The 15,132-nt window shown below is 37.2% G+C and overlaps 1 protein-coding gene across 2 annotated transcripts in view; it reads right to left on the bottom strand.

Annotated features, from left to right (window-relative positions):
- The window catches only part of si:ch211-266k8.4 (carabin), a 96,660-nt gene that overhangs the window by 39,089 nt on the left and 42,439 nt on the right, over window positions 1-15,132 (bottom strand). For both annotated transcript variants that reach the window (XM_051951859.1, XM_022197330.2), the window contains exon 11: window positions 1,923-2,021. In XM_051951859.1, coding sequence (XP_051807819.1) covers window positions 1,923-2,021 — 99 coding nt within the window. The remainder of the gene's footprint in view (window positions 1-1,922; window positions 2,022-15,132) is intronic.

Here is a 15,132-nt window from a genome sequence, read left to right as displayed (position 1 = left end):
TAAATTTCTCAGAAACAAGCCAAAAGTACTCACAAATTGTTCAAAATTGCATGAAAGTTGTCCAAAAGTACTCAAATTTGGCCGAAATATCTTGGAATTTGACCATTTGTTTACATTTTTGCTTGAGGATGTAACACCTAAATGGAAGCAAAACTGACCTGGTTGCAGTATTTAACATAAATCAAATGTGATTTTTTTATTAAAAATTGATCAAATTATGGGAAAGTTGTCTTAAATGATGTAAAAATCGTCCCAAATTTCTCAATATTTTTCAAAAACAGCTCAATAAAGTGTTAAAAGGTGTTCAATATTACAAAAAATTACCCCAATTTATACAAATTTGTCAAAAAAAGACAAAAAACCTTTCAAAATGACTCAGTATTTCCCCAGAATGATGCAGAAATTGTCCAAAATTGGTCAAATTTCAATTGTCTTTAGACTGTGACATCTGGATGGATGTAAGACTGATCTAGTGTCAGTTTTAACTGAGTTTAAATGTGTTTTACAACCATTAAAAATGAGTCAAATGACATGAAAGTTGTCCAAAATTAAATGAAAATTGTTCCAAATTTCTTGAAATTGTCTCCAGAGTTCTGACAAATTGTTTAAAATTGCATGAAAGTTGTCCAAAAGTACTCAAATTTGTCCAAAATATCTTGGAGTTTGTCCATTTGTTTACATTTTTGCTTCAGGTTGTGACACCTGGATGGATGTTAAACTGATCTGATGTCAGTCTTTCACACAAATCAAATGTGTTTTTCTTAAAAAATGGTCAAATTACATGAAAATTGTCTAAAATGACGCAGAATTTATCCAAAAACGGCTCAAAAAATGCTTGAAATGACAAAATGTGACCAAAATTACACAAAACGTCTCAAAAATTATCTTCAAAATGAAAACCTTTCAAAGTGACTCCGTATTTAGCCAAACAAAATAAAGGAGAATTATTCTTTGGCAACAAAATCAAACTGATCTGTGCAAAAAGGAATTTAACTAATTGTGAAAATAAACCACTGAGCACGACGCAGCCTCTAAAATATGAACCACATTACAACTTTAATGAAACCTTTCTATCTGTTTACCGCCGTCTCAGACTCCTACTGCACGTTTACATGACAGGATGATTCCAGCTGGTTTAGGGTTTTGGATCAACATCCAGCTGATTCAGTTCCTGATATTCATCTAAAATCTAGTAAAATGTACAGAGAAAAAAGTTCAACTATTAAAGTTAAATCTTATTCTGTTCTTTTATGTGTGACTGGAAAATCACACAGTGTTTAAATCTGCTGAAAAAGATCATTACTTGACTGATTTTAATCTACTCCATTTTCTAATGCACATTTTACACCATTATATGACATTTTATACGCTCTTGCCGCCATGTTTTCAGTTTTTTTTTTAACAGGATTTTATTTTACAGCATGAAAAACACAATATTAACACCAAATACTCAGAGGGTAAACACTGGATTTGTTGCTTTTTGGGTTTTTTTTGCTGCACACGTCACGAACATCTGACACTAAACGCTAAAAACGGCTGCGTTCTCCGTAAACGTTCAGTCCAAACAGCAGTAAATCAGGCGGTTACAGAGGATAAAAGGTCAGCAGTGTTGTGAAGCTGCACTCAGCTCCGTTTAAAGAGCAGTTTGTGGCAATCAAACTGTAATAAATTATCCAAGTTAGCGACTAAAACAAAGCTGCTGTGGAAGTGAACGATGGTTTAACGCCACCGTTCTGCAGGCTTACACTTGTTTTGTCCTGTGTTGAACCAGCTGGACTGATTCAGGAGCATTTTTCTCAGATTAGCTCAGACTAAAAGATGTACGAAGCTCAGACCTGCTGGATAGAATAAAGCTGGACAAACACAGCTGTAAAATAGAGCGACAAACGTTATGAATGCGTGTTTAAAGGTACAACACTCACCCTTTGCTTCGGTATTTTCTGCCTCAGATGGAGCGGAAACTTTTTCTTTTGTTGAGTCGACTTGGCTGGACGGCGTTTCTTTCTGCGTTTCACTCTGCTCTGAAATAAAACACAAAATATTTTAGTTTATTAGATTTAAAGTCGACTGAAAAGTGATGAATCTGGAGCCAGAAATAAAAATATTCAGAATGACTTCATACTTAATGAAAATTCATTAAAAATGGTCAAATTGACAAAAAAAATAAATTACTCAAATTTGAGCAAAATGTCAAAAAACTGCAAAACTACTCAAAAATGGCAAAAAAAAAAAGTACTTAAAAATTTATGTGGTTGCAGTTTTTACCAGAAGTCCAATGTTTATTATGATTAAAATTTGTCAAATTAAAGGAAAATTGTCTAAAATTACACAAAAATCATCACAAATTTCTCAATTTGGTCAAAAATGATTTAAAAAAATGTTAAAAATGACAAAAGATGCCCAAAAATGACACAAAATTGTCATAAATTTTTAAAAAAATGTGTCCAAAAAGTGACAAAACCCTTTCAAAAAAACTCACTATTTCCCCAGATTATTACAAAATGTTCAAAAGAACCTGAAATTTTACCCAAAATGTCTTAAAAATTGTGTAAAATTGGTCAAATCTGGATTATATTTAGATTGAGACACCTGGATGGATGTAAGACTGATCTGCTGTCAGTTTTTATCAGACCTCAGATGTTTTTTTTTTTATTAAAAATTGATCAAATTATATGAAACTTGTCTAAAATGACACAAAAATCATTCCAAATTTCATATTTGTCAAAAAAAGAGTTCAAATTCCTACTAAATTGTCCAAAAATTATACAAATTTGTGCAAAAAAATGTCAAAAACCTTCCAAATGACTCAAAAATAGTTCAAAATTGGTTAAAAAGTCCATTAAAAAGTGCTAAATCTAGAGCTACCTATATGGAACTCTGGAAATATTCACAGTGAACGTAGAACTCTGATCATTAAGTAAATTAAAATTATTGCACATAAACGTCCGCATACAGAGAAGGTCAGGGAAACACTGATACCGTTAAAGTTCTGGTTCATGACTTTAAACGAGCCTCTGGTTCATTTTTTAAATCTACGTTTGTTTGTTCAGAGAGAAGCTCAGATTCAGGTCTAGTTATCTGCAGACTTCTAATCTGCAGCAGCGTCTATCAGTGATTTAACACAAGCCTGGAGGAAAAGGCTTCTGCCAAACAGGAAGCGTTGATGATGAAGTGCGTTCCAGTGCAAGGTCTTCTCAGATGATGAAGTGCTTCCTAATGCGAGGTCTTCTCAGAGCCGAGGCTGAGCTTATCTTTGAAGTTGGAACAGCTCCATTTCCCAGACACTCCCTCCAATCTGTCTCAATCACCGTCAGTCCAGGGGAGCTTCCCTTCCTCCAACCAACGCTTCAAAACAGCGGCGTGTCGCAGCACGTTTCCTGTTCGCCACCCAGAGACTGTCTGAGAACAACATCAGCTCATCGGTTCAGTGGGACGGATCCGCTTCATTTAGGACTAAGCACATCTCTTCTGAACAGTTATTTGAGTCATTAGGAACATTTTCTGAATCTTTAAAAATCATTTTCTTACTTATCTCCTGTAACTTTATCAGTGATCAGAGTTTTACCTTCATCCTGTGAATATTTCCAGAGTTCTGGGTCCTTGAAGTCCATAGAGAACGTCCCCTGTAGAAAGTTCTAGAAACTTTCTGCAACTGGAGAAAGTTCTAGAGTAGACCTACCAACAAGTTGTAGGTCTACTCGAGAACTTTCTCCAGGTGTCGGTAGGTCTACTCTAGAACTTTCTCAAAGTGTCGGTAGGTCTACTCTAGAACTTTCTCCAGGTGTCGGTAGGTCTGCTCCAGAACTTTCTCCAGGTGTCGGTAGGTCTGCTCCAGAACTTTCTCCAGTTGTCGGTAGGTCTGCTCCAGAACTTTCTCCAGTTGTCGGTAGGTCTGCTCTAGAACTTTCTCCAGTTGTCGGTAGGTCTACTCTAGAACTTTCTCCAGTTGTCGGTAGGTCTGCTCTAGAACTTTCTCCAGTTGTTAGTAGGTCTGCTCTAGAACTTTCTCCAGTTGTTAGTAGGTCTGCTCTAGAACTTTCTCCAGTTGTCAGTAGGTGTGCTCTAGAACTTTCTCCAGGGGATGTTATCCTTTCCTGCTTCCAGTCTTTAAGTTTAGTCTCACTTAGAACATTCCAGGCCCTCGAAGTCCATAGAGGAGGGTCCAGGTTTATCACTCTTTAATGGACTTTTTCCATCATTTCTGAGCCTCAGAAGTTCATCAGTCCAGCAGATTTGTCCAATGTCCAGGACATTTAGGAGGAGAAACACATCTGAGTTCTGGTAAAAACTGACACCAGATCAGTTTACATGTCTTTTTGTTTGTTTTATTTCATTAATTTGTAAAATTAAAAAAAGGTTTCATGTAAATACAGTCACCAAACACGAATGACAGGGAGCAGAAAGAAGACAAGTCTTATTATGTCTGCCCCTTTATCCCCAGAAATCAATTACAAAAAAGTAAAATTAAAAACAACAACAACAAGGAAACATGAAAATATATACACTGACAGTCATTAAAAACTTTGAGACCATATTTTTCAACATAATTTTTATTTTGAAGCCCCAAACTGGATTTTCTTCATATGAATCACTTGTTTAGCATATTGGCATACAGAAACAAAAATCTAAAGCAGTCGTTGGCAACTGGCCCGTCAGGAATAATATCTGGCCCGCCAGATGATTTTGAAATTTTGATTTGGCACGGAGCCAAGCCAGTCCGTCACCGCAACACGAAACTCGCATGGTCGGCTGCTGCCGGGCATTTCTGCGTTTGTGCTACAGGTCGGACACGGTTGTACCAGCCAGATTTCACTGAGCAACAGTGTGTGCAAAACATGTGTGTGTCTCGGGAGTCATTTTTAATACATCTGTGATCAGAACTGAGACATGTCCCAAGCAGCAGCGATCAGCTGTCGAAGCTCCGCTGCTCGCGGTATGTTAACTGGCAGTGCATTGTTGTGAGCTGTCAGCATAATTTGTAGAATACTGTAATCTACTAATTCTTGGAATTCAGGTGTCACAACCTAAAGCAAAAAATTTATTAATGGACAAATCCTAAGATATTTTGGAGAACTTTGAGTACTTTTAGTACTTTTAGTTTGGAACAATTTGTGAGTACTCTTGCAGTGTTTCTGTCACTATGGAGAAACAAAAAAAATGGGTCCATTTTCATTTAATTTTGGACAACTTTCAGGTCATCTGATTCTTTTTTTTAAAAGATGGAAAACATATTTGAGTTCTGCTAAAAACTGACACTAAATCAGTTTTAGATTCATCCAAATGTCCCAGTCTGAAAACTAAATCTGGATAGAAACATACCAGGTAATCTTTCATGGCTGGTATTTAAGCAGGTCCATTCTTTTCAGATGATTGAATAAAAAGCAATAAAAATAAACTCTGATATCGTCTGCACATTATTAATTCTGTGCTGCCTTTCAGGACTTTGGTTCAACATTTTACATGCTAAAAATATGAAAAGTTGTGATAAAAATAATGGATTTTTGAGTAAAAGTTATACAAATATAGAAAACAAATCCTACAGACACAAACAAACATGGGTTTTTTGTTATATACGTGTGTTTTCATAGTCAAACAGTCAAACATGCTCCTACAAACAGACGACGGATGCTTTAACAGCGCTGAGCTCACCTGCACAGTTTCTGTATGACTCAGTCTGTAATGAGAAGCCTTGAGTGGATGTTTGACTGTTTGATTTATTGCTGGAAGTCAACCTTGTGCAGGCATTTTTATCGTCTCTCCAGTTTCATTCTCACACAGCCCAAAAGGTTTTAAAACGGAAGCACAAATTACAGATAAAACTCCACAATCTGCACTTTGAACAGTCTATCAGTGAGAGCTGATGAGGGTTAGAGAAGCCAGCAGACTCAGATTACAACACACTCACCTTTTACCAGAGTTCTTCCTCCAGAGAGTTCAGTTAGAACCTCATGTCCCTTAGTCTGTTCTAATCTAATAAGATCTGCAGATGTGAATGAAATGTGCTGAGTGGAGTCACAGTCCATCTAACGATCAATCACGAGGAGAAAAGACTTCTCAAAGCTGCCAGATAACAAAACTAACAAGACTCCAGTCTGACATTTAGAGAAGAATGACGTTATTTAATAGCAGCTTTCAGGAAGTAGAACTCTTCTGTCTGAGGCTGACTGAACAACAACAACATCTGAGGAATTATTTCTCTCATTTCTCATCATGGCACTGATTCAAAATCAGCAATATTGGACAAGTAGAGCAAATAAATCTGGTCATGGAGGAGTGGAAATCTGAAAAAGGCGCTCACATTGAGAAAAAACAATAATGTAGAAGTGAAAACAAAATGTTTTTGTAATTTTTTGCAAAAGATTTGAATCATTTTGGGACAATTTTGGACAATTTTTGTCTTTTTAAAGCGTTTTTTAGCCAATTCAGGCAAATATTAAGAAGTCTGAGACGAGTTTAAACAATTCTAATGACATTTTGAGAAATTTCTGAAGAATGAAAACATTTGAAAGATTCATTTTGAAAGATTGCAGTCATTTTCTGGACAAATTAGAATAGTTTTATGTCAACTTGGATTTTTTTTGTCATTATTTTAGATCATTTCTGTGTCTTTGGGAACATTCTCCAGTGATTTAGGACAATTTTCATGTCATTCTGAACTATTTTTCTGTAATTATGGATCATTTTCAAGTCATTTTGAACAATTTTAGTGTCATTCTGGCTCTCACCTGGATGGATGTAAAACTGATCTGGTGTCGGTTTTTACCAGAACTCAAATGTATGCTTTTCTACAAGGACCAGAAAAGCTGGTACTCTTAATATTTTGTAGTCATCTGGGACTTCTAGTTAGCTGTACAGTAGGGCGACATGCTAACGTACATAAACTTGACAAAGCTTTGCAGAAACCTTGCATACAAATTGAATTAATCTGATCGACCACCTCTGAGGGTTAAATCTGTAATTTGTAAATTATTCTGGTCTAATTACACCTTTAATAATACCTGGTTAGGCTTCTCCTGCTAATCCTGATCCTTTTTACTGGAAGACGCTGTGTAAAATCGTTGTCTTGACTTGTCTTGACTGTTTTATGTTGGCTATCCGTCTAATTTGACATGAGTCGTTTTGTTCAGCGCTTTGTAACTCGGTGCTGTACAAATAAAGTTATTGTTTATTACTAAGCTCTGGCAGGGCAGGTTGTTCTAAATTCAGCAAAACAATTATTTAAACTCTTCATAATCCAGCTGAAATTGTCTGAGGATCAAAGAAACACTTTGAAACGGTTTAATCTTGGATTGTGTTGGGGTTTAATTGCTCGGTGGTAACACAACCAGTCTGGCCTTTAGCTGGAGAGTCAGACAAACAGAAGGTTCGTGTTGCACTGCTTGTTCTGAGTGATTTACTGCAGAGAAAGAGCAAAACACACCTTCCTTTAAAAAGTGAAATATAATATGTAAAATAACCAGTAGGACAGCTCAGTGCTGACGTTGAGACTGGAATGTTTAACAGCAACAGAATTTCTTCATAAAAGCACCAAGAAGAGCCTCAGCTGCTCACTCCATCTTCATCTGATGCCAAAATAAAGGTTCCCACTAATGCTATAATGACAGATGTTCTCTGGTGGTAATAACAGGCTGAAGACGTGTCGGTAAATCCACAAACAACAAACCATCACATTGACCATTTCAGTGTAGATGAGACTTAACAACCCACATAATATGATCAGTACAGGTGAGAGGAAACGCCTCTGAACAGAACAACTGCAGGTATTTATACGCTCCATACAGCGGCAGCAGAAAATTCACAATGAAACTTTCTGCTCACAATGCAATGCCCTCATTTACGATCAGACAACAGGAGTGTTGTGCAGCTCAGAGGTTGAAAATAATGACGTATAATGAAAAATAAATAAGAAAAGCACTCAGAGAGTTCAGTACTCCACCAAGGCTGCTCAGTCGTTGGATCATTTCTGATGGAAAAGTCCAGATAAGTCCTCAGCGGTAGCCTAGCCGCGCTAGACCCAGGTCTGAAGACGCAAGGGTCTAGGGAAGCTCGACAGGGAGGGAGGCGGGCTAAAAGGTTGTCTATCAAATCCCTCTGCAGCAATTGGGTAGGTATACAACCAATCAGTGCAACAAATAGGCTGACGGACTTCCTAGAGCACCAGAAATCAGAGGATGCGGGAGTTCAGTGAAGTCTTATTTATCTTTCTTATCTTATCCTTTGTTTATCTTTCAAGTTGAATTTTAGCTTCAAATCTTTAAGGGCTGTGGCCAAAGCCGAGTCTAAAGATAACTGTTTATTGTGTGCAGCCATCTTCTTGTCTATCCCTGTTTCTATGGTTGTTTCCGGTTGTTTCTGTCAGAACTGTCGCGCCTCTGTCGTCACTTAGTTACGCCCGCCTTCTGACTCTACACTTCATGGTGATTGGTCCGGCCAGTTTTAGGAGAATCCAACCTCGAGGCTTACCGAGGGTAACTAGACCCACCTTGGCAGAGAATTAAATTCGTTGCCGTGGGTTGTCTAGCGCGGCTAGGCTACCTCAGCGGTGGATTTGTAATAGAATCGTAATCATGTGGTGTTGTTCACTTGTTGTCATGGTTACAGTGACACTGTGCCGCTATCTCACAATGATACAGAAATCTTTAACTAATTTGTGGATCCAGACTATAAGCAGCATCACTGCCAAAATCTAATCACTTGGTCCTTGTGTCATTTCTGACCTTCCCTGAAGATTTCATCCAAATTCGTCTGTCCACTTTTGAGTAATGTTGCTTACAGACAGACGGACGGACAAACGAAAGCCGAACGACACATACCTCTGGCATTCCTTGGCAGAGTAGTAATAGGTAATAATCTATCAAAGGTTTGATTGGCTCAGCTTACACATCAATGGTATATTCCATGTTTTCTGTGTTGTTTGCTAACCCTACTCTAATCACAGTAACAGGGTTGCTAATCCATGCTAGTGTTAGCTTGTTTTGGTAGCAGTAGAAGCTAGATTTTTAGATAGCTGTTACTGCTGACCAAGAAGACAAACTGACTGATGGAAAAAAGAAAAGAAAAAGTAAAAAGTCTGGACCACTATCCTCTATCTCTGAAGCTTGTTCCAAGAAATATTAAGTGAAATCACAAGCCAAGACCAACAAGTCTCAAGTCAAGAACAACTGTCCCCAAGTCAGGACTAGCAGGTTTCAAGGCAAGAACAACTGTCCCCAAGTCAGGACTAGAAGGTTCCAAGTCAAGAACAACTGCCCCCAAGTCAGGACTAGAAGGTTCCAAGTCAAGAACAACTGCCCCCAAGTCAGGATTAGCAGGTTCCAAGTCAAGAACAACTGCCCCCAAGTCAGGACTAGAAGGTTCCAAGTCAAGAACAACTGCCCCCAAGTCAGGACTAGAAGGTTCCAAGTCAAGAACAACTGCCCCCAAGTCAGGACTAGAAGGTTCCAAGTCAAGAACAACTGCCCCCAAGTCAGGACTAGCAGGTTTCAAGTCAAGAACAACTGCCCCCAAGTCAGGACTAGAAGGTTCCAAGTCAAGAACAACTGCCCCCAAGTCAGGACTAGCAGGTTTCAAGTCAAGAACAACTGCCCCCAAGTCAGGATTAGCAGGTTAAAAGTCAAGAACAACTGCCCCCAAGTCAGCTCTTCTGTCATTTCTGACCTTCCCTGAAAATTTCATCCAAATCCGTTAGTCCGTTTTTGAGTAATGTTGCTGACAGACAGGTAGATTTTTTTTGTGAATGTTCTCAAGAAACATTTTTAACATTTCTTTTTTTCCATCAAAAAATGTTCAAAGATTTTCCAAAAATGTTGAAAATGTAGACATAAGACATCTCACTGTGAAAAAAAATACATATATTCCCACATTTTCAAACTTTCAAATGGGTCAATTTGACCTGCAGGACGACACGAGGGCTAAGAAAGTTCAGGTTGTTCATGGTGTTTTGTAAAAAGATAATTCTTTAAATGTGAACATTATTGCACTAAAACAAATGAATAATTTATAGTTGTGGTTACTTAGAGGTTATTATGCTTTTATTTTACTGGTCACTTTAGATCAAATTGGGCAGAATTAAAATGAGTTTGACACTCCTGACGTAGACAAACCTTTTCCTCCCAGTCACGCCTCACACTTTCAGAAACACTGTCATAAAGTTACGCCTGATCGGTGACGCTCGTCAACACAATGTGATGGAATCCTAGACATCTGACACTGTGTCTAACACATGCTCTGTAAATATTTCACATTCATACAGCAGCTGAACATGAAGACTACAGTTTAATCGTCGAGTCAGTCCGACCTGGAACTGCAGCTACAACCCTCCAGCTCTGTTCTGAGACACACCCAGCACACAACAACCCAATGGCAGTAAACACAGACACACAAAAACAAATTTCACAACACCAACAGAGGGCTGTGGTGACTGGGAGCTGTCAGGGTGAAACATACGGCGCTAATCAGCAGTGGTAGGTATCAGCAGTTGGAAATGTCAGCATCTGTGAGCTCAGCTCCGGCTTTCTCTATGACTCAGGGCTTTAATGAGGACCTATGAATGACAGAGTGTCTTTTCCTGCCCACTCTCTCTGCCGGAGTCAGGTTCAGATGACAGAGCGCTCTGCTGATTCCTCACTGTCCAGGAATTAATGCTGATGACACGCAGCCTTTTGAAGGTTGTGTTTTGGGCCGTTTGAAGCCTCGGCCGGCCTCTGGGAGTTGGCAGGGCGGCACACCTGTAGCAGGGATCCGATGGGCTCCAATGGAAGCCTGGATCAGCACATCCAGAGGAGGCTTTGAAGTGCTGATAGTTTACAGAAAATGTCTTGAGGGGAGAAACACAGGAGGGGACGAGGAAAAAAATCCACCCAGGAAACCGATAGAGATGTTTTTGCAACGTGAAAACAGCGACAGCTCGACTGATTTGAGCTGAACGTGAGAAATACGGCAGAAAACAGGAGGTTTTACGGGCAGCAAAGAGGGAACAGGTTAGCCAGCAGTTCTCAGGGTTAGAAAACCTCGTAATGACCTGAGGGCAAATACCAGCTGGCGTCTACCAAGCAATGTTTTCATGTGTTTGTCACTGAAATAAAAACCAGAGGATCCATACTGCTCAGCTTAGGTTACACACTGGAATCAAGGTTGTTTTGTGACCAGAACGACCTCAAAAAGGAGATTTTTAGAGGGAGAAAAAGGCAAAAGGAGCAGCCAGGTACTCTCGCAGTGCCCCACAAAGGCTCAACTATACATAGAATAGTACAGATGAAATTTGTTTGCTACAGCAGAAAGAGTAAAGTTCTCACCATCATAAATAAAGAAGCAAAAATGAGCTGTAAATAAAAATAAACAACAATGTCCAATGTAAAAAAATGTACAAATGTTGAAGTGTTTTATTGTGCGAATAGTGTCCAAAAGTGCAAGTCCTTTGCTCACATTTGGTCGACTGTATGTTTGACTTTCTGACGTCAATTTTAGTCTGAAGACAGAAGATCAGTCTAATCTACATTTATTTTTGTTTGTGAGGCAGAACTCAGTTTATTATGGTTCTAAAGCAAAGCATTAAACTGATGCGCTGCAAAGAACATTCATAGTTTTTGCTCATTTTCAACTCTTGTGTCTAGTTAGGTGTTTACGTACACATTACAAATAGAATATACAGTTATTGTTCTAGTTTTCTATGAATAATTTTAAATATTCACAAAAACCCAGTTTACAGCATCATTAAATAGTTATCATGCATTGTTTTTATGACAAAATATGCAGTCCCACTCAGTTCTGTTGAGTGTTTTTGTGTTTTTCAGCTGCTTGTTTTGGTTTTTCAGCATACATCCTCTCCAGTTTACTCTCGTTGTTCGCTTTATCCTCGTTTCCAGCACCAAAAGGCGGCTGTTTTAGCTGAAAAGCTCTGACAAACCAATTGTAAACTACCTGAAAAGCATCAATAGCTAACAGGAAAGGCCAGTTTGTTGTGATTTTAAGGCCTAGAACTCGTCTCATTGGTTATATTATCCTTATTTCCAGTGCCAACAGGCCACTTTACTAGCATAAAGGCACTAAAAAATAACTGTAAACTACCTAAAATGCACCCAACAGCAAACAGAAAAGGCTTGGTAGCAGCTACAGAGGCAGATCTTCCCCACAGTGAGTTGGTGGACACGAAACCAGGCTAGAAGGAGAGCATATACCGAATGTTTTCAGGTGGCTAGAACCTTTAATGGTAATAAGAGATCAAAGTTGTATGTTGAGAGTCACCATGTGTTCACAGAAATCTATGTGAATACTGCTGTTCTATTATTTTTAAATGATAAGAGCTAATATTAGGAGTATGAAAGGAAACACGTACAGAACCCAGTTATGTTACTGTCTGACTGGAAATGTCAAGATTCAAGATTCATTTGTTTTTTTGTGTGCAAACAGACAGTGTGGGTGTACTGGAGTTCTCCTGTGACATCAGGGCAGCCACTACCACTACTACTACTACAAATACTATTACTACCACTACTACTACAAGTACTACTACAAATACGACTGCTACTATCACTGTTAAAGGTTTAATGTTTTGACTGGACTTTTTTAGACCACAAAGGATGACTATAGTGAAGTAACTTGATGAAAATGATAGACAAAAAAACAACAAAAACAAACTGAAAATGACAAAAAAATTGACAAAAATAACAGAGAAAATGACGAAAAATGGGGTGAAAAAACAGCAAAAAGTGATTGAAAAGGACAAAAAAAATAAGACAAAAAACAACAAAAAGATATAGAAAATGACAAAAAATGAGATACAAACAACAAACTGAAAAAAATAGATAAAAACAATACCAAACAGAGATTGAAAATGATGACAAAAATGAGACAAAAAAACAACAAAAACAGATTGAAAATAACAAGAAATGAGACTCAAACAACAAAAAGATTGGAAAAATTAGATTAAAAACAAAAAAGACTGAAAATAACAAAAATGAGACAAAGAACAACAAAAAAGATTGAAAAAATGAGATAAAAGCAACAAAAAGAGATTGAAAATGATGAAAAAATAGGCTAAAAACAACAAAAACATTGAAAATTATTTTTTAAAAAAAGAGAAAAAACAACAAAAAGATTGAAAATGACAAAAAAAATAAGACTCAAACAACAAAAAGATTGGAAAAATTAGATGAAAAAACAAAAAAAGACTGAAAATAACAAAAATGAGACAAAGAACAACAAAAAAGATTGAAAAAATGAGATAAAAGCAACAAAAAGAGATTGAAAATGATGAAAAAATCGGCTAAAAACAACAAAAAGAGATTGAAAATTATAAAAAAAAGAGAAAAAACAACAAAAAGAGATTGAAAATGACAAAAAAATAAGACTCAAACAACAAAAAGATTGGAAAAATTAGATTAAAAAACAAAAAAAGACTGAAAATAACAAAAATGAGACAAAGAACAACAAAAAGGTTAAAAAAAATGAGACAAAAGCAACAAAAAGAGATTGAAAATGATGGAAAAAATAGGCCAAAAACAGACTACCACTATCAGTGTTAAACTTCTAATGCCTTGACTGGACGTTTTCACACCACAAAGGAGGAGAGCAGTGAAGTTATTTGTTATTTCTGGCTGCTGGAATCGACTGAAAACCTCCAGTCAATTCGTCTCTTCCTCTGTTCGCTCAGACAACAAGGACAGAGTCTCCTTTTTAAAAAACAGTAGAAGAGAAAACACAAAAGGAGAGAGAGAGCAAAGGTGAAATAGAAAAAGATTAGAGGTGCAGGAGGGAAAGGAAAACGGAGGGAAAAGAATAACAGAGCAAAACAATAGCCAGATGTCTTGTGGGTTTAGAGATAACTGCTGTTTTCTGAGAGGTAATGATGTTTGAACGCCTCAGACGTCCACAGAAGAATCTCATCAGTGATCTGCTGACTGTTTGATTCAACTCTGGGAGCTTCAGGGTGTTTTCAGAGTAACGGTCTTTACTTTAAGCTCTTATCTTGGTCATTATAACCACACGTTTTCTCACCATGCAGATCTTCCATCATTTGACGTTGTAATACTTCAGACTTCACATCAAGAAAAGGTCTATTCTGCATTATAAAATTGTTCTAGTTTTACTTTTACTCTCATTATAAAATGTGTGAAAACTGTGCATGTAATAGAAATAACAATATTATATTTATTGTAGTGTTTATAAGTGGTTGTCATCTTACAGAGGTGGTAAAATGGAACATTTTTGATCCTGTGCTGCAGAAATACGTTCATCAAATCAAGTTTTTTTAATGTTATCAAGGAGGCGGTAACAAAATGATGTGCAAAACATCAAAATGGGATAAAACTAATAAAAACAAATGATAAAACAAAGTAATGTGATTTATCGTGCAGACAATAACATGTCTAGACATTAATTTTTCTGTGAAATGACGAGTTCATGAGTAATTCAACCACAGTAGTGGGAGTGGAGAGCTGTATGCAGGCTGCAGCTCTGATTAAACCTGATGTCGATTCAAAATGAATGAAAATGAGACAGAAAATAAAAAGATTAAAAAGAAAAAAAATTAGACAAAAAACAACAAAAAGACTGAAAATGACAAAAAAATTTTTATCAAAAAACAACAAAACAATTGGAAGGGACAAAAAATAAGTTGCAAACAACAAAAACGGATTAAGAATGATTTAAAAAATGAGATTAAAAAAATAACAAAAAGAGACTGAAACAAGAAGTTTTACCAAACTTGGACCGCCCGGCGACAAAGATGACCCCTGTGACCTGGAAAATGAGGTCACGGTCACCAAATGCGAACTTGACCTGAGTCTTATTATGGTACACCTGTGTACCAAATATGGTGAGGCTACATCAGTATTTTATTGACTTATTGCACGGAAACCAAAGTGTTACAGACAAACAAGCAAGCAAGCGAGACCATGCAGCTGAAAACAATAGCTTCCGGAAAACGCAGTTTTGCCGGGCGGTAATGATGAAAAAATTAGACAAAAAACAAGAAGAGATTGAAAATAAAAACAACAAAGAGAATGAAAATGACAAAAAATGAGACAAAAGGGAGATTGAAAAAAAAAAAAAAAAGAGATTGACAATGATACAAATGAGACAAAAAAACAAAACAGATTGAAAATAACATAAAAAATGGACAAAACACAACAG

The sequence above is a fragment of the Acanthochromis polyacanthus genome, chromosome 8 (assembly GCF_021347895.1).
Source record: "Acanthochromis polyacanthus isolate Apoly-LR-REF ecotype Palm Island chromosome 8, KAUST_Apoly_ChrSc, whole genome shotgun sequence".
Classification (NCBI taxonomy): domain Eukaryota; kingdom Metazoa; phylum Chordata; class Actinopteri; family Pomacentridae; genus Acanthochromis; species Acanthochromis polyacanthus.
The sequence above is the reverse complement of the archived record's forward strand: the minus strand, read 5'-3'. Positions and strand labels throughout refer to the sequence as shown.